Source organism: Ascaphus truei, chromosome 5 (assembly GCF_040206685.1).
Source record: "Ascaphus truei isolate aAscTru1 chromosome 5, aAscTru1.hap1, whole genome shotgun sequence".
Classification (NCBI taxonomy): Eukaryota; Metazoa; Chordata; class Amphibia; order Anura; family Ascaphidae; genus Ascaphus; species Ascaphus truei.
The window spans coordinates 244,566,504-244,593,727 of record NC_134487.1 but is presented as its reverse complement, the minus strand read 5'-3'; the positions used below and the strand labels follow the sequence as shown (position 1 = coordinate 244,593,727).

General features: G+C 41.0%; 1 protein-coding gene across 1 annotated transcript in view; it reads left to right on the top strand.

The window, feature by feature from the left end:
• Positions 1 to 27,224, top strand: part of RARS1 (arginyl-tRNA synthetase 1) — a 64,831-nt gene that overhangs the window by 31,530 nt on the left and 6,077 nt on the right. Inside the window, exons 7-14 of the mRNA XM_075599164.1 lie at positions 2,119 to 2,239; positions 6,114 to 6,243; positions 7,291 to 7,395; positions 14,845 to 15,023; positions 17,888 to 17,997; positions 20,609 to 20,714; positions 24,518 to 24,690; positions 26,285 to 26,532. Of these exons, the coding sequence (XP_075455279.1) occupies positions 2,119 to 2,239; positions 6,114 to 6,243; positions 7,291 to 7,395; positions 14,845 to 15,023; positions 17,888 to 17,997; positions 20,609 to 20,714; positions 24,518 to 24,690; positions 26,285 to 26,532 (1,172 nt within the window). The remainder of the gene's footprint in view (positions 1 to 2,118; positions 2,240 to 6,113; positions 6,244 to 7,290; positions 7,396 to 14,844; positions 15,024 to 17,887; positions 17,998 to 20,608; positions 20,715 to 24,517; positions 24,691 to 26,284; positions 26,533 to 27,224) is intronic.

Genomic DNA, 27,224 nt, shown 5'->3' with positions numbered 1-27,224 from the left:
GGGCTTGTCTGTGTACAGAGATGTAGTTCTGTTCAATGAAATAACTATTGATTGAATTGATGTGTCAGACACTTGTATCAATTTACGCAGTGTTGTCAGAGATTAAGTGAAAATTTGTCATTGGTTTGTGTTACATATTAAATGTCATTACATTTCTTCTTGGCATTATCCCTTTTCATTTGTTCTATTATCTATAGACAGTGTGTGCTGGGCTTTGTGTTATTTAAATAGTTATTTCATTGATTAATGCTCAATGCCTAACAAATAAACATAAACAGATACCAAAATAACATTTGCTACAAATGCATAGAGAAAATAGAGTGGACACTGATTTTCATAACTTCCAACCCCAGATTAGCAGAACTGAAAAATATCTAAGATGTATAGCCTTCACTGATGCTGAAATTAAGAATATTATTTCAGAAGTCACAATATATTATATAGATCTACTGTAAGCAGGGAATGCAGATATTCAATATGAGGAAATGCACAACCGTTTGCACCTGAAGCAGTTCATGAAATTAAGAAACATACATTACTGAAGTGAAACCAAGTAGGTTGTCCAAGGCAGGTTGATCAACAATAGGTTGACAATAACTGATCCTCATAGAAGCCAAACTTTTAGAAAATATGTCTCAGAAACAGGACACTCACCGCCTGGATTTCGGTGTCCTCAAAGGTAACATCAAGAACAATTTAAAACCAGAGACAGAACATGAAACACAGACAGAGCTCAGTGCACATCCAATGAAACTTATACACGGTACAGTGCCTAAATATATATGTATAGATATCTTTTGAATAAAATGGTCTTTTAGTTTAACATTTTGGCCAAAGAGTTGTAAGCCCGTGAGCCACTACACGGCAGACCACATCTCAAGGGTACCTAACACTAATATAAATTCTTAATAACCTGTGCATTACCAGGAAGAATGATTTATAATAAATCTGTCAAAATTAGTTGCAAAGTTCTAAGTCTGATTGAAACTCTTATTAACCTGTACATTACCAGGAAAAGCACTCTGTATTAGATTTGTCACAATCAAACTAAGCAAGCAAGATCCCCTGAGAGTGGGAGATGCAATGGAGTGAGTTTTTAACCATTTAAAAGTGGCCGCCCACTTATATGCTTATATACAGTGGTCGACAAATCACCAAAAAATCTACTCGCCGAACAAAAAAATCTACTCGCCACCTAGTACCACACGTGTGCTGCTTGGGCCAATAGGAGCTCGCCACGATGTTAAATGCACTCGTCCGGGGCGTGCAAATGTATAGGTTTGTCGAACACTGCTTATATATATATATATATATATATGTTGTGGTTATTTTGGGGGTTCAATATGAGCTTGTAGGTGTTCTGTATGTTTTACAACATCAAGAACAAACCAGAAAGGAGGACATGGGAACTCCTTTATATGCATCTAGTGAACTAACATAATAAAGTCCTTAACCAAGACATGGATTTTATGCTTGATTATGGAAATCTGTGATACACATGGTACTCGCTATATCTGAGTGGAACGGCATGTTTAACGAGCTCATTTGTTTGATCACGCACAAAATCTCTACTTTTTCAATACTTGTGATGTTTAAAGCAGCAAACAGCATTTATTTCTTCTATCGATATTGGAAATTGAAGCCTTTACTTGAAGAATAACATTGGTTCCACGCAGAGAGACCCCTGGATGTCCAATATAAAATAGCTTAATTCAAGTTAACAAAAGTATAATAGAGTTTGTGGATTTAAATTAATCTTCCATGTCCGGACTGAAATCCAGATAGTCCTGTGTTTCTGACCACGTGTCCATTAAGACCGTAACATCGTTTTTAACTGAGGTGCCACTGACAAGTTCTAGTATATCATATGCTCATGTATTCTACCAGCACATTCTAGCTACAATTACAATTATCAGATGCCGTTCTCACCTTAACTGGTGGATCTGCTGTGTAAAGATTGACGTGTTCCAGCAACTGAAGAAAATAGTCAAAATAAATACAAAATAAATAGTTCTGATGAATGCTTAAGGGGCAAGAATAGGCCTGGGAAGACATTATCAGATGCAAGAACATTTTATTTGAACTCAATTAAATTCCGCAACCTTCTTCTTTTTCTAGGTTGAACCATTTGGGAGATTGGGGTACTCAGTTTGGAATGCTCATTGCCCACCTCCAAGATAAATTCCCAGATTATGTGACTGCCTCGCCTCCTATTGGCGATCTCCAATCATTCTACAAGGTGTGGTCTATAATGTGTAGGTGGGATTGTGAATATGGTGCACTGTGTGTCAACCACTGCTGTCTAGAAGGGCGCAAGCCAGTGATCCCAAATGTGTCCCAGTGATCCCAAATCCTTATTGTGGACCACAGGAGTGTTCATAATAGTTTGAAGGACCACCTCACTATGTTAGTCCTCCAAATGATCTGCTGTGGGTCAATAGATTTTTACATATGTGTAACATGTACTTCCTAAACTACCAAAAGCAGCCTTCAGAAGTGGTAGAAAAGAGATTTCATTTACATTTGTTCTAGTAGCCATGTTGGGTCTTGAAGAAACATGGATTGGTTGTGATATGTTTAAGGGAATCAACATGAGAGTGCTTCTTGGCTGAAATTATAGTGAATAGAGATCTCGCAACCTCACAGGTTGTGTTACAATACACTTGGATCTACATCCTTAAATTAGCAAATCTTCAAACAATTTTTGAGAGAAACTCTGGATCCTTCCAGATGTGGCGAGGCAAGTTATGAGCGAGTGGACTGTAGAAACAAGTACTAAAGACTATTATAGCAATGTGTAGTTTGTCCACACAACTCATGATATAGCTGATGTCACAGAGGTACAAGTATATTCAACTCATACCGTGTCATACTAAATGAAGGCGGTACATGGGTTACATTTTAGTGATTGCCTTTAATTAAATGATCAGATTGTATTTTGATACATTTTTTCCATGTTATGTAGTGTCACTGTATTGAGCATTACATTATGTTTTTTAATCCTAATGATTTTAGATGTTGGTTATTTTTTTCCATCTAAAACTCTGACAATGTACACCGCTCTATGCATAGAATTTTGCAGGCACAATGACTTGCCCAAGGTCGCAAGGAGAACTGACACTACATTAGCTGCTTTCATGTAATATGAAATAATAAAAAAAAAAAAAAGCTGTGTGTGCTGAGCACGCGCATAGTAAGTGAAACTTCTTTGACTTTTGTCACAGAAATTGTATTTGTATTGGTGATGTTTTAATTAAAAATCAAAATATAATTTCATTGACAAAACGCAAATAAATTTGACTTAGAACGTGCGTACACATCCCTTGTATTTGCACTAAGCGTAAATTCCTCGTGTGTCGTGTGACTGTGCGACTGTGCGTGTGACTGCGACTATGCGTGCGACTGTGCATGTGCGCGTGACTGTGCATGTGCGCGTGACTGTGCATGTGCGCGTGACTGCGTGTGCGCGTGACAGTGCATGTGCGCGTGACTGTGCGCGTGACTGCGTGTGTGTGTGTGTGTGCGTGCGTGACTGTGTGTGTGTGCGTGTGTGACTTTGTGTGTGTGACTGTGTGTGTGTGACTGTGTGTGTGTGCGTGTGTGACTTTGTGTGTGTGCGTGTGTGTGACTGTGTGCGTGCGTGCGTGTGACTGTGTGTGCTGCGTGTGACTGTGTGCGTGCGTGCGTGTGACTGTGTGCGTGCGTGCGTGTGACTGTGTACGTGCGTGTGACTGTGTGTGTGTGCGTGTGACTGTGCGTGACCGTGTGCGCGTGTGACCATGTGCGTGCGTGCACCTCACATATCCCCCTAACCTATTCACCCCCAATACAGCTCCATGAATCCCAACCCCAATACCCCCTGCTCTCCTCCTAATGATACACCCGAATAACCCCTGTCCCCCACTCCAAATGATATAGCCACACCAATACCCCCCGCCCTCCCCCTAATGATACACCCCATTTCCCCAGTCCGGGCACGCACTCACCGGGCTGCAGGAAGAGGATGCCCCGGACCCTTCCCTCCCGCACCGGGCTCCGTGTCACCTCCTCCCGCATGAAGCTCCTCTCCTGGGCGGCCGTGGCCAGCAGGCGGCCGGACGGCTCGTGGGACTGGTACAGAGCGAGTTCCAGGCGGAGGGGGGTCTGCACATCCCTCCGGAGCAGCCTCCTGAAGGGTGTCCGGCTCATCCCACAGGCAGCGTACGGGGGAGGCCTGCAGGGACACGGACATGCACCGGGAGGAGAGGCCGCGGGAGATCAGGGCCTGCATAGGGCCCGGGGAACAGTGTGGGCTGCAGTGTCTCTATGAGAGCCGTGGCGTCTTGAGCGTTGCCATAACTACCGTACTGCATTATTACTGCGCATGCCCGTCGCGGGCGTGTGGGGGGAACGGCGCCGCTGCCAGCCGCTTCTGCGCATGCGCAGCCCCCGCCACCTCACCATTAGTAATGCGCGGCAGGGCAGCGGGCCGGGAACAGCGGCCGTGAGCTTGCCGGCGCAGCGGGGGAGCACCAGGTCAGTGTGCTGCTGGGCCTGCACCCGCCGGGGGCAGATAGCGGCTGCGTGCCACCCCCTCCCCACTCCCGTGGTGATTGGAGTCACTGGCTCCATCGCGCATGCGCGGCATGGCAGTAGGCAGCGGGCGGGGAACGGCGGCCGTTATGAGCGGCGCCGGCGGCTATCGCCGCCGCATGTCAGCGGCTGTGTGGGGGGTGCGGTGGCCATTATGAGCGGCGCCGGCGGCTATCGCCGCCGCATCTGATTTGTGGAGCGGGTGTGATGTCAGTGTTGGGGTCGGGCTGAGCCAGAACACAGCCCGGCCTCAACTGCCAGCACTGACGTCACATCCGTTTCATTTCTGTCTCCACAATCCATTTTTGCCCCAGTTCGAATGAGGTGCCACTAAAGAAGTTTCTCTTCAAAAAAAATAAATATATATATATATATATATATATATATATATATATATATATGGAGAGAAAAAGATATGGCGCAACCTAAATCTAATTAATAATAAGGCAAATAATGATGAAATATAATGCTATTAAAAACTAAATAATGAAAAATAAAAAACACATGTAAGAAAATAAAAACATAAATGAATAGTGTCCAAACTTAAAAAGGGAATACAAATCAAAATCCAACTCCAAACGCTGTCCAATTGAGTCTTTGCAGCCTGAATGCAGGGGGTAACCACTCCCTCCAAGATATCTACAGAAAAAACAGGCGCTTTTATAGCGTATTAAGGTTTACAAATTAATATGGGGTAGGATGTGTAAAAATGCACACTCACAAACATAAGGGAAATAAAAGCATTTATGAGTTATACTCAATCGCCAGCCCAGGTGCATGATACAGCCGCTCCAGTAACACCGTCTGATGTGAAGGAATTCAGCGACACTGCAGTTCTACTCCATGTACCGGAGCAAGTGGGGAATGTCTCTCTGCTTCCATCCCTTCGTCACCGCAATGAGCTCTTGGTAGCAGTCTCGCGAGAGCTCATGACGTCACTGGGCTTTCTGGATAAGGGGGTATTGAATGCCAGACAATGTAAAGTCCCATATGTCGGAGTGGCATATAAGTATTAAAAGCAGGACAATATATCATAAATCGATTTAACGGTGTTACTGGAGCGGCTGTATCCTGCACCTTGGCTGGCGATTGAGTATAACTCATGAATGCTTTTATTTCCCTTATGTTTGTAAGTGTGCATTTTTACACATCCTACCCCATATAAATTTGTAAACCTTAATACGCTATGAGTGCGCCTGTTTTTTGTCTGTTTTTTCTGTAGATATATATATATATATATATATATACTTGGTTAAGTTACGGTGGGTAAAAAAAGTGGCAAAAACCCTCCACAGCAAAGCATATAGCAAATGGAAATATTACTGTATGCTCATTTGCATGTCTTAGACAGGTCTGCAACCCCGCCTTTCACTATTATCACCCAGCACACAGCACTTCCACTGCAGCAAGGGATTCTGGGAAATGACATGCAAATGAGCACACAGTGCCACCTTTTGCTTCAAACCCATAAACATGGTTCCCTATAGGGAATATATATATATATATATATATTTTTTACAAATTTTCTTTCTCAAACACAGGAATCCAAAAAGAGATTTGACGAGGAAGAGGCGTTTAAAAAGCGTGCATACCAATGTGTGGTGCAGCTGCAGAGCAAAAGTCCTGACATCATCAAAGCCTGGAACCTGATCTGTGATGTATCCCGAAAAGGTATATTTTGAAGCCCATAAAAGCTTTCTAGTTGATGAAATAAATGTCTTAGCTTTGCATATTAGGAGTGAAGGATTTTATGCATTCGGGGCTATACCTAGAGGGGGTGCGAAACAGGGTTTCACTCTATGACAGAGCACATAGAGGCTGAACCACCGAACTCAAAGCTCCAGGCGTCACTGATTGCCGAGATATGCAGTGCTTTGCTTTTACCTGTATTTGCAAGGAAAAACAAAGGCTGCGTGGCCATATAGTCACCGGTGGGCCCTTGTGCAAGTTTAAGAAAAAAAACGGCCTCCTTTTCTCCGAGGGCTCTACCTGTGAAGTGGGTCCTTGCAGTGATTGCTGCGGTTGGGTCGGACTTCTGGTGGGACCTAAATTTCATTTTTGGACCACCTGAGTTTGCTACCACCACTGGATAAGGCTCTGCCTCACAGGTAGGGCCTGGGGGGGGTGGTGTGAAGAGAGGGGGGCCTTTAAAAATGCCGGAACACTGTGGGGGGCCCTAGTGCCTCCCGAATCTGACTGCACATATGGTTGTTACGGCACTGCTCCTGGACAAAAGTCCTGCCAGGGAATTTCAAAATTAAATATTTCAGGCATCCCTCCCTATAGCTTGCATTGTGCCAATAACTTTTTTTTTTTTTTTCTTCAACTAAGGTAAAAAATAAATAAATCTATGAATGCAAAAACCAAACCAGCACCACAGATTGCTGCGTGCTGCGATAAACCACATTGGATGTTAGTGCAGGATGTTAAGTTGAAGGTTCACCAGGATGTCGGGTTACCCTGGTAGATAATCACTACTGCAGCCAACTACTGCCAAAACATATGAAGCCTTTCTGGAAGGGAATTCTGTGTAATGTTCAGGGTGCTTGTATATGCAGACAATTTTATATATTCTACGCTGGTGGTAGTAAAAGGTAGTGTTAAGGTGTGTGTGGTAGGTAGTTTGTTTTCACCAAACCGCTAAATATTTCTTCATATTCGTTCATCCTAATACACGTGGTAAACTAAATATACTGCACTATTTGTTTCTATCTGTAGAATTCCAAAAGATTTATGACTGCCTGGATATCCGCATCATAGACAGAGGAGAATCCTACTACCAAGACAAGATGGTCCAGATTGTGAAGGAGTTTGATGAGAGAGGTTCTTAACTTTTTTTTTTTTTACGCTTCCCTAGGGTTGAAAAAGCTATACAAAAGATATCTAGACAAAAGATTCAGACAATTCTATTTCTCATCCTCAAAGAAAACAAAGGGAGTAGCAATTATATTCCACAACAAGTGTCCTTTTAAAGCAGAAAACATAATTAAAGATAAGAACGGAAGATATATAATCCTAATAGGTTCCATAAATGGTCAAACGCTAACAATTGCATCTATCTACGCCCCTGGCGATATGGATCCCAACTTCTTCACAAGCGTTTTCAATAAATTAAGCAAGGTTGCACAGGGCCCATTAATAATAACGGGGGATTTCAACACAGCCCTCAATCCTACCATGGACAGATCAAACCCTCAACCCCGGCAAACTAAACAAGCGTCATACACATTACGCCAGGGTCTGAAAGAGAATAGTCTCCTAGACATCTGTAGGGAGCAACACCCCACTGATAGAGATTATACCTTTTTCTCACACCCCCACTCATCATATAGCAGAATCGACTACTTCTTTATCTCTAGCAGACTGGTCCCGCAGATCTCCCATACAGGGATCCATGATATTTCATGGTCAGATCATGCGCCTATAGAGCTAAGGTGCACCCAGCTAATTCTAGACAGACCTAGAGCAAACTGGAAACTTAACGAAGCCCTCTTAAAAAAACCCTGACACCGCCCAAATAGTAGCCAACGAAATAGATCAATTTTTCCAACTAAACCAAGGTTCGGTGGACTCCTATCTATCCCTTTGGGAGGCACATAAAGCCACGCTAAGGGGCATACAGAGAACGAGAATACAAAATAAATTTATTACAATCCAAATTGAAAACCCTCGAGGACAAACATAAGCAGTCCAATAACCCCAACCTACTCAAACCAATAAGAGATGCCAAAATAGAATTAAATCTTCTATTAACATCCCAGGCTGATATATCCCTGAATTGGTCAAAGAGGAAATTTTTCGATAAAGCAAACAAGCCAGATACTATGCTCGCCAACAAGCTGAGACACAGACCCCCTAATTATAGTATACAAGCCATTAGAAGATCCTCAGGCTCTATCTCTGGTAATCCATCTGTAATAGTAGAAGAATTCAAATCATTCTACGAGAAATTATATAATGGGGATAAAATAGTACATAATCAGAATAAAGAACGATCTCGTGAGTCATTCCTCTCGAGTTCAAAGCTGCCAAAGCTGACAGAAGAGGAGAGAGAGCGATTGAGTCTTGATTTTACCATGGAAGAGCTAGATTTAGTTATAGAAGACCTCAAGACCTCGAAGGCCCCGGGGCCAGATGGCTTCTCAGGCCTCTATTATAAGAAATTCAGTAAAATTTTGGCCCCATACCTGCTCAAAATGTTTAATGCGGGGTTAGGAGGACAACCCTTCCCCGAAAACATGCTCCAAGCGTCAATCTCTGTAATTCATAAATCTGGTTAAGACCCATTAGATTGTAAAAGCTAAAGACCTATCTCGCTTATCAACACAGATATCAAAATCTATGCTAAATTGATTGCCAATAGATTAAGTCAGATCCTACCTAGACTAATACACCCAGATCAAGTCGGCTTCATTAAGGATAGACAAGCGGGAGATAATATCCGACGAATCATTGATCTGTTAGAAATAGCCAAATCGCAAAAAGTACAAATTATGGTGTTAAGTCTAGATGCAGAAAAGGCCTTTGATAGGATCGACTGGGCATACCTAAAAGCTACACTTGGAGCATTTGGTTTCGAGAATAAATTAATATCAGCTATTATGGCTCTATACACTGGTCCGACAGCTAAAGTTATGCATCAAGGCTTCCCCTCGGACATATTTAAGATCAGGAGTGGCACGAGACAGGGTTGCCCCCTCTCGCCCTTACTCTTTGCCATGTGTATGGAGCCTTTAGCGGCACAAGTGAGAGAGAACCCGGATATTTCCGGTCTCAAATTAGATAATCAAACCCACAAAATAGCCCTCTATGCTGACGATGTGCTAATGGTCTTGTCAAAGCCACTCACCTCTCTCCCTAATCTCTTCAGCCTGTTAGATAAATTCAACAAAATCTCAGGGTTTAAAATAAACCAGTCAAAATCAGAGGCCTTGAACGTCACCATACCAAAACCGGACGAAAAACTAATCTGTCTAAACTTCAACTTTCGCTGGCAGCCTAAAACGATCAAATACCTGGGGGTATTTACAAATACAAAATAAAAGTCCCGGCGCTACAAATGTCCCAGATACCGTGATCCAAATGGAAAGTCCTGGATGAAAAATTCTCAGATGGATGGTACAGGATATTTTCACAGAGTCCCAGGGAGTTGATAATTCCCTTTAACGATGTCCGCAGTGATTCTGGGGAAACATAAGAGGTACACACCAATTGCGCAGTATGCCACTACTCCTGACCGCACTCTGAACCAACGGACAAAGAAACCCTACTTACAAGATAATATCTTGTGCGTTCAAGGGAGAGAATCTGTAACTGTGTCTCTGCTCTGTCTCAGTGTTTCACGGAACCCACGTGACCGGCAGCAGTGATCTCTTATTCCATGCAGCGACCAGCACTCACAGGGGACGTAAGTCAGGCATGTCATGCAGGAACAGAGGATTGACACAATGGTGTAATACGTTTACACTTTATTAAAAAACTTTAAAACACAAATCACCCACACTTACAGTAAATGGGGGATGACGATATGACTCACGGATGCCGTCCGCCACTTGTCTGCAGCCTGATGCACACTGGAGGAGGAGCCTCCCCGGGAGGAGGAGCCAAGTGTTTGAGCCAGTCCAGCCACCATAGTCGTGCCGATGCTGTGAGAGCGTACCTGCACCGCCCTGCCGCTGACGTCATCGGCTAGGAGTTTCAGAGAACGCCATTCAGGAAGGCTCCCCAGTGTGCATCAGGCTGCAGACAAGTGGCGGACGGCATCCGTGAGTCATATCGTCATCCCCCATTTACTGTAAGTGTGGGTGATTTGTGTTTTAAAGTTTTTTAATAAAGTGTAAACGTATTACACCATTGTGTCAATCCTCTGTTCCTGCATGACATGCCTGACTTACGTCCCCTGTGAGTGCTGGTCGCTGCATGGAATAAGAGATCACTGCTGCCGGTCACGTGGGTTCCGTGAAACACTGAGACAGAGCAGAGACACAGTTACAGATTCTCTCCCTTGAACGCACAAGATATTATCTTGTAAGTAGGGTTTCTTTGTCCGTTGGTTCAGAGTGGGGTCAGGAGTAGTGGCATACTGCGCAATTGGTGTGTACCTCTTATGTTTCCCCAGAATCACTGCGGACATCGTTAAAGGGAATTATCAACTCCCTGGGACTCTGTGAAAATATCCTGTACCATCCATCTGAGAATTTTTCATCCAGGACTTTCCATTTGGATCACGGTATCTGGGACATTTGTAGCGCCGGGACTTTTATTTTGTATTTGTATTTATTTCACAGGTTGGGAAGATCTGTTTATTAGTTTCTCTGGCAGCTTGTACACCACTTAGAAGTGGTTTTTACTCACATTGAGTGATCACGTTCACATCACCAATTCATTGCCATTTTTCACACTATTGTGAGTTAATTGCACATTGTAGATTAGCGCTTGTTAAGGGTATTATTGTTGTTTGTATTGACCTGGGGGTATTTGTCACAAGTGAATATAAATCAATTTATAAAGCAAATTATCCCAAATTAATTAAAGCACTGAAGGAGGATATAAGAAGGTGGGCGAAACTCAATATCTCCTGGATAGGAAAAATATATAGTATAAAAATGAATATTCTCCCACGCATCTTATACTTATTCCAAACCCTCCCAGTGCCGTTAAACTTGAAGGAAATTAGAGAACTACAATCCGCCATTTTTACATTTATATGGGGGGGCAAAAAATCTAGAATTACAAAACAGACCCTACTGAAACATCCAACAGAAGGGGGCTTAGCAGTACCTTGCTTGATTTCATACTATCGAGCGGCCCAATTATGCCAACTCTCCCAATGGCAAACACACCCTGATTTGAAGCGATGGGTAGCATTGGAAAGCAAAGCTTGTTCCCCACTGGAACTAAGCAACCTATTATGGACCCCAAAAATAGCAAGAAAATCCGCTATACAACAGCCGCTATCCTCAATGACTAATTCATTAGCAATCTGGGATGTTACTAAATTTAGATGCGGACTTATGTCCAAAAAAACCCTGATGACACCCCTATGGGGTAACCCACATTTTGCTCCGGGTATGCCTAGCGCTAACTTTCAAATCTGGAAACAGCATAATATTATGAGATTACAAGATCTGGTGGAAGACAAAAATTTCATATCATTTGCACAAATTAAAGAAGAGAAAAATATCCCACATTCAGAATTTTATAGATACCTCCAGATCAGAGCCTTCTACAATAATTCAACCCCATACCCACCTTTGACAACATTCGAAAAGCTCTGTCTGAAAGAGACTAACACAAAGGGACTCACATCGCAGATGTATAGAGAAGTGGTCGGTTCTGGAATTAAAGTCACTCACAAGTTAGGTTACATGCTAAAATGGGAAACAGATTTAGGGGAGACCCTAGATCTAGATGAGTGGACCCAAATAGCAACAGCAGCTGCTAAGAGCTCGATTTGCACAACATTAAAGGAGAACGCATATAAGGTCCTAATGAGGTGGTACCTTACCCCGCTTAGACTATCCAAATTTGTAAACGGTAGTTCTCCATTGTGTCCTAGACAATGTGGAGAAACCGCTGATCTGTTACATATGCTGTGGTCCTGCCCCCGGCTGATTCCATTATGGAAAAAAATCATTAATTGGCTTCAGAGGCTTTTGGGCCTCGACATCCCATTTGATCCCGGTCTCTTTCTTTTGGGAAGAGCACGACAGGGCTTCACAAAAGCAACTCTTAAACTAATAGCGCATTTTGCTACAGCCGTGCGGTGCGAGATTGCAGCATTATGGAAACAAAGTGAAATTCCTGTTATCCCCAAAATCCGGAATAGAATTTGGTTCGTATGCCAGATGGAAAAATTGACGAGTTTAGTCAATGACACTGGCGAAAATTTCCTAAAAGTCTGGACGCCTTGGTTAGCCCAGACAGACATCCCTGGGGTGGAGAGATCCACCGTTTTGCTTTAATAGTAGTTAAATGCGTTCTCCGGTGATGGAGTAGCCCACTCAGCAGCAACAAATTAATCCAGACATCGGTCCCTGAAGTGTTGATCAGAGCCGCGCCTCCCACCCTTCCTTTCCCCCTCCCCACCCTCTTCCTCTTCCCCCCCCACCTGAATTTTACTTTATGATTATTTATTATTTAAGTTTATGTCGTTGTTTATAACTCTGTTTTGATGAGCAATGTTTGTGTTCAGCCACTATGCATAAGAGATATGAATAATGCATGTCACAATACTGGAAATAAGATGTATATATGCTGTATTTTCAAAAAAAATAAAAAATACAAATTATTAAAAAAAAAGAAAAAGCTGTAGCTCCCACTCCGTCCTGATAGGAACTCGAGAGAGGGCCATTTGCCTGGCAATTAAATAAAGCGCCCTTGTGGCGTGAAACGCGTAGGAGGGAGATTATGGACTTGGATGCTGTTTAGTTGCCTGCACCAATAAAGTCTTTTCTACTTTAGACCGTTTGGGTTTTCATTACAATTTTGCTGCCTTTTGTACTGCCACTCCGGATGCCCCTCTTCTGCTTTCAAATTAAATAAAGCATGCTGGTTTTTGAGTGATGTGGACATTTCTTCATGTTCTACTGGGTCATAATAAGAACGAAAAACAAGAAAAAAGGGGGAGGACAGGTTGAGGGATGATAGGGGTAACAAATTAAAAGTGATTGAGCTCAAGAGTGTAAGTTCCCGAACTAGTAAACGTGGGGGTAGTGGAGTGTATAATAACATAAACACTTACACGGCCTTGTGCAAATGCTGTCACATCAAGGTTTATTTTCTTTCCTTTTCTTCTATGTTCTCCTGATGTGGTATATCTTCTCTTCTGATCCAAATAATAGCCTTTTCCGTTTACCAGCAACTCTCGATTGCGGTATCCCCCTCAGAGTGAATGGATAAAACTATAAACAAATGTTTAGGGACAATACCAATAATTATAATAATGCCTAACTCAAATGATTGAGAGCATATATATCCAAAGCAGAAAAGACTGCAATTACTCACACGGGCAGGTGTGAGTGTGATCTTTTAGGAGGTGTCTTTGTCCTCTTCAAATAAGGAAACTCTCAATAAAAAAGACACTCATGTTCTAAATAAATGATGAGAATGGGAGGTTAGTAAATAAAAGGGAATATAACACTAATACTCAGACGGCCACGTGTGAGCTCACGCAGGAATCGGTATCTTTGTGCTTCTCCTTTGAACTTCAATCCTAACTCCAAAGTATGTTGGGGTTGCTCTCCGCGTAATGGTACAACGAAAAGTGAAACTCTAAAATGGAGTTAACCACCGTGTTCTTTATTGAAAATAAAACAGTTAAAAAACAATATAAAAAGCACCATTACGCGGAGAGCAATTTAAAACATGAGGGTCTTTTTTATTGAGAGTTTCCTTATGTGAAGAGGACAAAGACACCTCCTAAAAGATCACACTCACACCTGCCCATGTGAGTGATTGCAGTCTTTTCTGCTTTTGATATATATGCTCTCAAACATTTGAGTTAGGCATTATTATAATTATTGGTATTGTTCCTAAACATTTGTTTATAGTTTTATCCATTCACTCTGAGGGGGATACCGCAATCGAGAGTTGCTGGTAAACTGAAAAGGCTATTATTTGGATCAGAAGAGAAGATATACCACATCAGGAGAACATAGAAGAAAAGGAAAGAAAAGAAACCTTGATGTGACAGCATTTGCACAAGGCCGTGTAAGTGTTTATGTTATTATACACTCCACTACCCCCAAGTTTACTAGTTCGGGAACTTACATTCTCGAGCTCAATCACTTTGAATTTGTTACCCCTATCATCCCTCAACCTGTGCTCCCCCTTTTTTCTTGTTTTTCTGTACCACTAAGGATCCTGGATAGATCCTATTGGGGTCGGATTCATAGGAAGAGACTATGAAGTAGATGGGAACCTTATATACTTTATAAGGTCGTGATGTTCTGAAAATAATTCTTTATTTTTCCCATATATTTCAGTTTGCGGTAGCGCCCGGGTATTTCCCCTTTATCATAATAAGAACGATAAATATTTGAAAATACGTTTCTTAGTTCTTAAAATTAACTTCTTATTTTTTGTTATCTGATCACTTAATTGGGAAATTATTGTGATCTGTAAAAATGTTGGGGAGCCCTCTTTAAATTTGCATGATACCTTACTGCTCCATTCCCACTTAAACTGGCCCCATTCTTTTAGTAGAAGGGTAAAAAAAGGTAACTATTGGTGTATTTCTTTTAACTTATCAGAACCATTTTTTCCCTGTAGGTCTTGCCGAGGTTGATGAAGGACGCAAAGTTGTGTTCCCCCCGGGATGCACAATTCCTTTAACAATTGTGAAATCCGACGGAGGTTTCACCTACGACACTTCAGACTTAGCCGCCATAAAACAGAGACTGTTTGAAGAGAAAGCGAATGTTCTTATCTATGTGGTAGATAATGGGCAGGTAAATGTGGATATGCAACAACATGGAACTATTGAAAGTGTATATGTATATACACACATACATACAGTTGTGTGAAAAAGAAAGTACACCATCTTTGAATTCTATGGTTTTACATATCGGGACATAATAACTATCATCTGTTCCTTAGCAGGTCTTAAAATTAGGTAAGTAGAACCTCAGATGAACAATAACACATGACATATTACACCGTGCCATGATTTATTTAACAAAAATACAGGCAGTCCTCGGTTATCCGACACAATGCGTTACTCAAAATGGTGTTGGATAGCGAAACGTTGTAAAGCGAAACGCGTTTTCCCATAGGAACACTGTTTAAATGAAAGGTTCCGTTCCTGAAGGCATTTTTAACACTAAAATACACCAAATATTTTACGCAGGCAATAACATGCAGCACACACATAAATTATATAGTGTATATACTGTATTATATATATAATATAACATAATATATTATATAGTATAATATTATATATATATATACGCTCTTACGACGCTTTGCAACGTTGTTTATGTGTATGTGTGTGTGTGTATATATATATATATATATATATATATATATATATATATATATATATATATATATATACACACACATACACATAAACAACGTTGCAAAGCGTTGTAAGAGCGTTGGATAAGCCGTTTTGGCGTTGTATAAGTGAACATAGGTATGCATTGCATAGCGTTGGATAAGCCATTCATTGTAAAACGAAGCGTTATAAAACGAGGACTGCCTGTAAAGCTAAAATGGAGAAGCTATGTGTGAAAAACTAAGTACATACACCCTTACTGCTTCCATAGGAATTAGGATGCTAAGTAGCTGACAGATGCTGCTAATCAAATGCCCTTAATTAATTGATCATCAGCAAGTGTGACCACCTCTATAAAAGCCGAAGTTTTAGCAGTTTGCTGGTCTGGAGCATCCAGGTGTGTGTTAACACAATGCCAAGGAGGAAATACATCAGCAATTATCTTAGAGAAGCAATTGTGGCTGCCCATCAATCTAGGAAGGGTTATAAGGCCATTTTCAAACAATTTAAAGTTCATCATTCTACAGTGAGAAAGATTATTCAAAAGTGAAAAACCTTCAAGACAGTTGCCAATCTTCCCAGGAGTGGACGTCCCAGCAAATTCACCCCAAAGTCAGACCGTGCAATGCTCAGAGAAATTGCAAAAAAACCAAGAGTTACATCTCAGACTCTACAGGCCTCAGTTAGCATGTTAAATGTTAAAGTTCAGGACAGTACTATTAGAAAAAGACTGAACAAGTATGGTTTGTTTGGAAGGGTTGCCATGAGAAAGCCTCTTCTCTCTAAAAAGAACATGGCAGCACGACTTAGGTTTGCAAAGTTGCATCTGAACAAACCACAAGACTTCTGGAACAATGTCCTTTGGACAGACGAGACCAAAGTGGAGATGTTTGGCCATAATGCACAGCGCCACTTTTGGCGAAAACCAAACACAGCATATCAGTACAAATACCTCATATCAACTGTCAAGCACGGTGGTGGAGGGGTGATGATTTGGACTTGTTTTGCAGCCACAGGACCTGGGAACCATGAAGTCATTGAGTCGACCATGAACTCCTCTTTATACCAAAGTATTCTAGAGTCAAATGTGAGGCCATCTGTCCGGCAGCTAAAGCTTGGCCGAAATTGGGTCATGCAACAGGACAACGATCCCAAGCACACCAGCAAATCTACAACAGAATGGCTGAAAAATAAAAGAATCAAAGTGTTGCAATGGCCCAGTCAAAGTCCAGACCTCAACCCGATTGAAATGCTGTGGCTGGACCTTAAGAGAGCTGTGCATAAACAAATGCCCACAAACCTCAATGAACTGAAGCAATGTTGTAAAGAAGAGTGGGCCAACATTCCTCCACAACGATGTGAGACTGATAGTCATACAGAAAACTATTACTTCAACTTATTGCTGCTAAAGGTGGTTCAACAAGCTATTGAATCATAACGTATACTTAGTTTTTCACACATTGCTTCTCCATTTTGGCTTTATTTTTGTTAAATCAATCATGACTCGGTGTAATATGTCATGTGTTGTTGTTCATCTTAGGTTGTATTTACCTAATTTTAAGACCTGCTAAGGAACAGATGATTGTTATTATTTCCTGATATGTAAAACAATAGAATTCAAAGAGGGTATACTTTCTTTTTCACACCACTGTACATACATATATACATACATACATACATACAGTGACGAGAAAAAGTTTGCGAACCCCTTAGGATTTTCTCATATTTCAAACCTAAAATGTTATTAGATCTTAATCTAAGTCCTAATAATACATAAATATATCCTGATCAAACTAATGATACTTTTTCAACATGTATTTATCCACAAATGATTCAACATTCAGTATCCATGTGTGAAAAAGTATGTGAACCTTTAGATTCAGTAACTGGTGGCACCTCCTTGAGCAGCAATAACTTCAACTAAGCGTTTTCTGTAACTGCTGGTCAGTCTCTGACATCGAATTTGAGGCATTTTGGCCCATTCCTTTTTACAGAACTGCTTCAACTCTGTGACATTTGAGGGCTTCCTTGCATGGACAGTTTGTTTCAGGTCCTGCCACATTTCGATGGGGTTTAGGTCCCGACTTCCACTAGCCCATTCTAAAACGTGGAATTGCTTCTTCTGCGGCCAATCTTTTGTAGATCTGCTTGTATGTTTAGAATCATTGTATCTTGCTGCATGACCCACTTTCACTTCAGCTTCAGCTCATTCTCCTCTCGAATCTTCTGATACAATGCAGAATTCATGGTTGTGTCAATGAAAGCTGATGGGTTATAAAAAGATACTAAATAAGGGTTTCTGTTGTTCTTCAGGGCGTACATTTGCAGAACGTCTTTGCAGCGGCTCGAATGATTGGCTGGTATGATCCTGAAGTGACCAGAGTGGAACATGCTGGGTTTGGTGTGGTCCTTGGAGAAGACAAGTAAGTAATGTATAATAACATAGCCCAAGTCTTGAATAACCTACAAGTGATTAGAAGGGATCGGGTCATTTAGAGCAGATCCTACGTTCATGTTGTCCATACTTAATGATTATTATTATCCTTTATTTGTAAAACGCCAACATATTCCACAGTGTGGTAAAGTGGGGGTACCGAGTGACATCAATTACATAAACTGAATGACAGACAAGTGCAAATATATACATAGAGTAATGAGGTCCCTGCTCCTGAGAGGTTACAATCTAGAGGGAATAAGGGGCAGAGCTGAAACAAAAGGTAAAGTGGCTGCTCATTGTGGGGGTGGAGTATGCCTCAGGATGGGGTATGGTCCAGCCACACTGCTGGATCTATTAAGGTTTGGGGATGTGGCTGTTAGGGGGGGTTAGATAGCACAGAGTTTGTTCCAGCCGCACAACTGATACCATTAGGGTTGGTGGGTGGATGTTAGGAGTATGCCAGATAGGCTTTCTTAAAAAGGTGAGTCTTTAGAGAGTTGTTGAATGTCTAACAGCTGGGATGGTGCGTGGTAGGGAATTCCAGAGAATGGGCAGCACGGAAGAAGTCTTGTAGGCGTAAGTGAGAGGAGGTAATAGAGTCGGATGTTGTGGGCAAAATAAAGGGGTTGTTTAGGGATATATTTGGTGATGAGGGCTGAGATGTAAGGGGATGGAAGCATTATATGCATGCATGCATGTGTGTGTGTGTGTACTGTATATACAGTTGTGTGAAAAAGAAAGTACACCCTCTTTGAATTCTATGGTTTTACATATCAGGACATAATAACAAATAAAAACAAAATGGAGAAGCCATGTGTGAAAAACTAAGTATACCTTATGATTCAATAGCTTGTAGAACCACCTTTAGCAGCAATAACTTGCAGTAATCGTTTTCTGTATGACTATCAGTTTCACATCGTTGTGGAGGAATGTTGGCCCACTCTTCTTTACAATGTTGCTTCAGTTCATTGAGGTTTGTGGGCATTTGTTTATGCACAGCTCTCTTAAGGTCCAGCCACAGCATTTCAATCGGGTTGAGGTCTGGACTTTGACTGGGCCATTGCAACACCTTGATTCTTTTATTTTTCAGCCATTCTGTGGTAGATTTGCTGGTGTGCTTCTGGTGTGTGTGCGCTTCCAATTCAGGACTCGGGGAGATGGCGCACCACAAACAAAGGCCCTCCAGGAACTTGGCACTGCAAATACGTTTTTCACACATGGCTTCTCCATTTTGGCTTTATTTTTGTTAAATAAATCATGACTCGGTGTAATATGTGATGTGTTGTTGTCACCTGAGGTTGTATTTACCGAATTTTAAGACCTGTTAAGGAACAGATGATTGTTATTATGTCCTGATATGTAAAACCATAGAATTCAAAGAGGGTGTACTTTCTTTTTCACATGACTGTATTTGCGAATCTACTATATATTTTGGAAAGTTGTATGTCTGTTCACTATGCATTTGGACACCTCTTAAGATATTGTAACCAAATTTTGCATGATGATTCCTGAGATCAAGAAGCAGGTTTTTGTCTGTTTGGATACAAATGGACGCCATTTTGAATCCAAATGGCAGACTGAACCTTTCAAAATTGCACTGATTTTAATCAGATTCTGCAGGATTGTATTGTGTGTATACAGCCACACAGGCTCTTTTATTATGATACATATATACACTTATACAAAGACACCCCATTCACACAGACAGGCACACGTACATAGATATTGAAACATTTTGTTTAAGTATAGTTAAGGTTTGTAAGCAAACCCTTCAAAAGTCTGGAAATTTCGAAGTTAAGTGACATGAAACCTTAACTCCCCCCCCCCCCATGCTTTGCTGATATAATCATACATGACATCACATATGACATCAGCAATGATCTAACTAGTGACATGATCCCATCAAATCAGAGAAATAAAGTAGCTGGACTGAATTTAGAAAATTCATGTTTTGCACATGGTTAACTTTGTCGGATGCTCCAGAGTGAGAACGGATTTTTTTTTGTGTGTGTTTTTGTTCCTGATGGTAAAACCAAATATATTGTTTACCCAGCAGCATTAGAATAAAAATACATACATTTTTTGTCATTAAGAAACTAAAAAATTCAATGATCCATTTATAAATCTCAGGTTTTTTTGTTCCTTAGAATTCCCGAGCAACGCCAGGTACTTTCAGCTAGTATAATATAAATGTAAGAGCAGTTAAAAATATGTATAGTGCTACAAACGCAAATAATGTATCTTACTATACAATGCAAAGCCTTTTTTATATTGTTAATATCCAGTTGGGTTTATCAAATGGAGACATTGATAATTCAATAAAAAAAATGTTTTGAATGTGAAAAAAACAAATATGAACAATTTTCCTAGCAAAATAACCATGTTACTTTTGAGACATAAGAAAGTCACAAATAAGGTTTCTGCGCTCGCGCTGTCCTCTTAAAATAGATGTAATCCGTTTGCAGCTGTACGTGAGACATAAATATACATTCGCCCATTGCCTGTAAAGAATGATACTATTGAAAATGTTATTACACGTTCTGCCAAATGCTCCTCGCTTTTTCTTGCCATGGTTCATGATGTGTTTGTGTCTCCAGGAAAAAATTTAAGACTCGATCAGGTGACACAGTGCGCTTAATAGACTTGCTCGAGGAAGGAGTCAAACGCTCAATGGACAAGTTAACGGATAAAGAAAGGGACAAGGTAAATGACTGAATTAGTAGTATCACTTTTTAAGTATGATGGAACTTATTAGTTCATTTATTAATTTTCATTAGTACTTTTTTTTTCCTCCTGATTTCAAAAGGTTTTGTATTCTACTGTTGATGGTAGCATAGATGTCATTTCACCTCTTCAGGCCATTAAGGGCCATCATACATTGCAATGCAAGTCCCTCCAGCACTGAAGTTGTTTAAAGAGTTCTGCAAAGTGTGTGTGTGTGTGTTGTTAGTGCAGAATTTTACTTGAAGTGTGAATGACGCTTTCCATGATAGCCAGTTACATTGATAAGTTGGTTATTAGATCTTTTTGACCACCTATGTAGGGCTTGCCACTTAATAATGTAACCTTTGAACAGTAGAAAATCCTTTTATGTGTAACTCTCCTTGTCAGGCTCTAAAGGAAGTTACATCAAATGGACTATACAGTGCATTGCTCAGTCTTTCATACCTGTTCAATGTGCTGGGTAGGTGTAGACTGAGCGTAGAATAAGGATGGACACCAAGAACATTTATAGTAAAAACAAGAGTTTTATTCACATCCGTTGATAATGCTCGCCATACAAAACAGACTTCACTTCAGACATTAACTGGTGGCAAATAATATGGTGGTTCTTTGCTTCTTCCCCAGTTAGCTCCCACTCCTATTGTGGGAGTTACTTATGCTTGTTTCCCTTAGTAATAGTTATATTGTCAATCTCCATAGTGTCAATGGTGCCCCATCTCGACTGGTCCTGTGGTGGGAGTACACTTTGTCCTCTGGGATTAGTTATCCTGTCAATCTATGTACTGCCTACCTCATTCATGCATATTGGATCGGGAGTTTACTTAGGACTTTTCGATGCGGCCGGTCAGATTTATGCTCTGGAGCTACTACTCTGAGAAATCCCTGCTGAGCACTTTCTTACTCCTCTTCTCGAATGAGAACAATCTTGGGCCATTACTATAGGCGTTAACTATAAGCATTTTCCTTAACTGAAAACAAAAAATGGTGACAGGACATACAGTAATACACATAACCCTCTTTACACGACTAACAGTGAGGCTTAAGTCTGAATTCTGAGGAATCTGTTTCTAGAGTTTAGGAAGGATCTATATATACAGTATCCTTCAAATCTCCCTATAGTGACATCTCTGGTCACAAGACATGCACAGTAGTGGCTATCCCTTTCTGCATAGTCATCCTGCATCACATGATGGGGCGAGGAGTTACCCGAGTAATCCCACACAGTTAACCCATTAAGGCTATTAACTCCTTATATTAACTAGTAGTCCCCAAAGGGGGGGGGTTGGGGGGGAGGGCTACATATCTAAAAGTAGACATTTTTGTTTAACCTTTTGAAACTGCTTATTTATGTGTCTTTATCTTTATTTTTGGTGTCATCGTGCCATTTGTAATTCCTTTAATACAGAGCCATAAACACAGAAGCATAAAACAATATCGACAGCTCTTTAGAAACACATAGGGCCTTATGCAGAGAGCATCGTTATTTCGAAATTCGCCATTTTTTGTACAATTTCGCGCAGAAACCGGCAGAAAATGGCGAGTTCCGAAAAACGCGCCATTTTGTTTTTTCAATTGCTAAAACTTGCCTCGCGGCTGGCGAGAACCTCCATCTCGCCATTTTTAAAACTCTCCGAATGCAGAGAGGTGCGAACGGCATAAAGCGGCTGTTCGCGCCAAAAAATGCCGCGATTCTCGCATTTTTGCCGCGCCAGGAAAAGATGGCAAGATGGCGCTCGCCGCCTATAGTAAAGGGGAAAAAAAGGCGCGAATTTGTTTTTACACGTTTCTGAAGCGCGCATCTCGCCAATTTAAACTCGCCACACGCATCCATGTTAAACATAGCAGAATTCGCACTTTTCTGCATATGGAGAATAAAACTCTCCAAAAAAGCTACTTTTTATGAAATTCGCCAATTTTAAAATTCTATGCTCTCTGCATAAGGCCCTAAGAAAGGTTCGTTTCAAAGAGCAGTTCAAGCTGCTGTTTTTTTAAAAAAAATCCATTCAATATGTGCATCAATACAATCGCTACACTCGGACAAGTGATTACCTAAATTACCGATCGATCCATTCCCCTGTGATCGATCGGCCAAGATTAAACTCGGGGCGTCACTAAATCCCTGTCGGTGCAGCAAAGGAGGACCCAAGATGCCAAGTTCTGTGGGAAAGATCATGTGACCAGACAGTCACTAGATACAATTGGTTCACTGCTAGAGAGAGGACAGGGCTCAAACAGCGGTGTGCCAGAGTGTTTCAGAAGAGGAAGGGGATGTGACTTTGTAAATGGTTGCTATAGAAACAAATATGCTTGTAACATTATAACACATTAAAAATGTCTTTAAATGTTTTTTTTTTTTAAATGCTACAACTATTTTCTCATAGTACAGAACTGATTTATTTAAAAAAAAAATAAAAAAAAGACAACACACGTAGGTTATTGCTTGAACTGCAGCTTTAAAACCAGTGTAGATGCATATATCAGAGAACTGCTGGTTTAACTTTTGTCAGAAGGGTTACAATCAGTTTTGTTAAAATAATTCTCCTTTGCAGCAGATGGCGCCAGACAGCCATTTACCTTGCATATTAAAAATAGTCATCATTTTTCTCATATATGCAGTGCTGTACACACAAAAAATTAAGCTGCAAGTGTCTGTCCCTTAAAGTTTATAGTCTACTGTAGGAGTGACAGAAAAACAAATAAGGTAGCACTAACTTTCTAAACAAGCAAATTAAATCTAAATGGATATGAATAACCTATTATTCCTAATTAGGAATAAAGGCTAGCTGCCTGTGATATAACTCTGAACCCAAATCAGAGACAACTGATAGAGAAAATATTATATCTATGGCGCTCCATACATACACAAATGGTGGTAAAAAGGGTATATACAACCCGTAATGGTGGCTTCGTCGGGTCCAAAGGTAGGCTCCACACGATAGCAGTGTTACATGAAAAAAATAGGGAAATCACAAAGCATAATACTGTAAAATATGAATATTCACAGCATATATACTAATAACATGACAAACCAACAAATAACAAATGACATGGGCTGAGAAACACTGGGTAACTGTTATACAAATATGCACATTTAATATTAGACACAGAATATGAATAAAATACACAACATTTGTTAAAATAGAATAAGTCCCACTGGAAATCTCCTGCTGTGGCTGAAATGACCACTTACCAGATGCAAGATGGTCACAGGCGATGGATAATTAGAGAGTATCCCCTCTCGTCTTGGTCAGATCAGCTCCACTGCGTGTCTCCTGGCATCAGGGGCGTGTTGGTGCTCCGTAGCCGTTTCCGGGTGGGGCGCCCCCCTGCTCGCGTGGGAATAGCTCTCTGCAGCTCAGCCAGTTGGGGCTTACAGATCGCAGCCGCAGATTCGCCGTGCAATACCTGGAACGCTGTGCGGATGGTGTCAGCAGATTCGTGGATGCTTCGATCGACAGGAGAAACAAGACAGGCGTCAGCAAAAGTCAGCAGTGGGACCACCCTACATGTTTTGGAAGTACCAACTTCCTTCTTCAGGGGTAAAATAAAGTGCTATCAGGGGCTAAAGGGTTCAAATAAACTGCTATCGTGTGGAGCCTACCTTTGGACCCGATGAAGCCACCATTACGGGTTGTATATATCCTTTTTACCACCATTTGTGTATGTATGGAGCGCCATAGATATAATATTTTCTCTTATAGTCTACTGTAGATATGTTGCTTTCAGTTTATTACATGTGCAGTATACATCTCTATAAATATGCCTTGCTCTTTGTCTTCAAGGTCTTGACTCCAGAGGAATTAAAAGCTGCCCAGACATCGGTGGCCTTCGGATGCGTTAAGTATGCTGACCTCTCCCATAACAGAATGAACGACTACATCTTCTCATTTGATAAGATGTTGGACGATCGAGGGAACACAGCTGCTTATCTGCTCTATGCATTTACTAGAATAAGGTATGTCCAATAACATGCCGTAGGGCTGGTAACGTGACTTTGGTTATTTGTATTATTAAATGGCAAAGCACTTATGTTCCCACGACCACAGCCACTGGGAGAATCAATTATATATTGCGTCTCTTATGAAGGCATTTTAAGTTTACTCTGCTGCTGTTTTGAATAAGTACATTGGGTAGTGGTAGGAATGGAGGAAAAATGGAGTACAGTAACTGGCGCACACAAAAATGTGTCTTTAATTGATTTTATTTCTTATTTGTCCAATCCTGTTAAAGTGGTCTAATTATACCATTAACCCCCTGCTCTTGAGATGTAGGCTCAAAATGTGATTACATAGTAGATGAGGTTGAAAAAAGACATGCGTCCATCAAGTTCAACCTATGCTAAATTTAGACAACAGATACTTTATCCTATATCTATACTTACTTATTGATCCAGAGGAAGGCAAACAAAAAAAAACCAGTCACATATCATCCAATGATATCTCATAATGGGAAAAATAAATTCCTTCCTGACTCCAAGAATTGGAGATTACTCCCTGGATCAACGTCCTTCTCATGTTTACTTATTTTATATATCCCTGTATACCTTTCCTTTTTAAAAAGATGTCCAACCTTTTTTTGAACAAATCTATTGTGTATGCCATCACAGTCTCCATGGGTAATGAATTCCACATTTTAACTGCCCTTACTCTAAATAACCCTTTCCTTTGTTGCTGGTGAAACCTCCTTTCCTCCAACCTTAAGGGATGACCCGAGTCCTTTGTACTGTCCTTGGGATAAATAGTTATTTTGAAAGCTCCTTGTACTGGCCCCGAATATATTTGTATATAGTTATCATATCTTAGACGCCTCTTTTCTAATATAAACAAATCTAATCTTGCTATCCTCTCCTCATAAATCAGATTATCCATCCCCTTTATTAATGTGGTGGCTCTTCTCTGTACTTTTTTCTAGTTCCATCATATATTTTCTATGGCGATAAACATGACAAATATACTATATGCAACTAACTTGTAATTTTTGCCTAGTTTACCAAAATCATTGGCCTAAATATTTGCAAACTGCAAAAAAATATTTTGCATTCTGTGGCCCTTACTTAATTTTCTGTGAAACAGATTCCCTGTGCTGGAGATATTAGAGTAGTCCCCATTCATTTCAATGGTGTTGAATTCTTCAAAAGCACTGGGAATCGACTTTGCAGCATATTGAATAGGTTAGGTGTTTCTCCCCCCCCCCCCCCCCCCATTTGTATTATTTTCACCAGCTGTGAATGTCCAAATTTCACAGCGAACACACATCTACTAATTTTTGCAACTCTGTACTTATTACTGTTAATATTAATCAGCTTATCTTTGTAAGATTGAAGCTCATTGTGTAGCTGTCCTATTTTTTATTGTGTTTAAATTATTAATAAAATATAGAGCATTAAACAATTACAATATGTAAGCAAACTGTCATAACAGCAAACAGCAACTTTTAACAGAATATCGTAACGTGCAATAATAATAGAATATAGTCAAATCTATAAATTAGGAAAATAACGTCACTACAGTATTTACTTTTTAATGTAACTTGTTCTTTCCTAACTTTAGGTCCATAGCACGATTGGCCAACATCAGCGATGAGGCTTTGCACAAGGCTGCCGGGGAAACGGAGATCGTTTTGGAGCATGAGAAGGAGTGGAAGCTGGGCAAATGTATCCTACGATTCCCTGAGATCTTGCAGAAGATCTTGGAGGACCTCCTACTGCACACCCTATGTGACTACCTGTATGAACTAGCCACCACCTTCACAGAGTTCTACGACAACTGCTACTGCGTGGAAAAGGACAGACAGACAGGTACGTGCTTTCTAGTGCTATGGACATTTAATTCAAGGTGCAGTACCACCCAGGACCATTGTGAACTAGTGGCACAGGTATATGAAATGGGTGAACTCTTGATGACTGATGCAGATATAACAAAAATGTTACAAGGGTAAATATTTAAAATAATTTGTGTAACTTTCAATTTGCAGCAGAAGGTGGTGGTGTTGTGTAATTTGTTTCCTTCATCCCAATGAGTATATGATTGGATGTCCCTCCAAATCAGAAGGAAAAATACCAACAAGAGTAAAGGGGGTGGATTTAACATACATTTAGACCAGTGGTTTTCAAACTTTTTTGGTTAAGAAACCCTAGAACTATATGAAATTCTGGGGAACCCCAACTCTCTTCTCTGCCCCACTCCCCTGCCATCCCTCTTCCCATCTTACACTCCCTGTCTGTCCCTCCCACACGCCCCCCCTTCCCTTCTTACACCCCCCTCTGTTCCCATCTTACACTTCCCACTCATCCTCTCCTACACTCCCCACCCTCTTCCCTTCCTACACTCCCCCCTCTCTTCCTTTCCTACACTCCCCCTCTCTTCCCCTCCTACACTCCACCTTCTCTTCCCCTCCCACACTCCACCCCCTCTTTCCTCCTACACTACACCCTCTCTTCCCTCCTACACTCCACCCTCTCTTCCCCCTACACCCTCCTCTCTTCCCCTC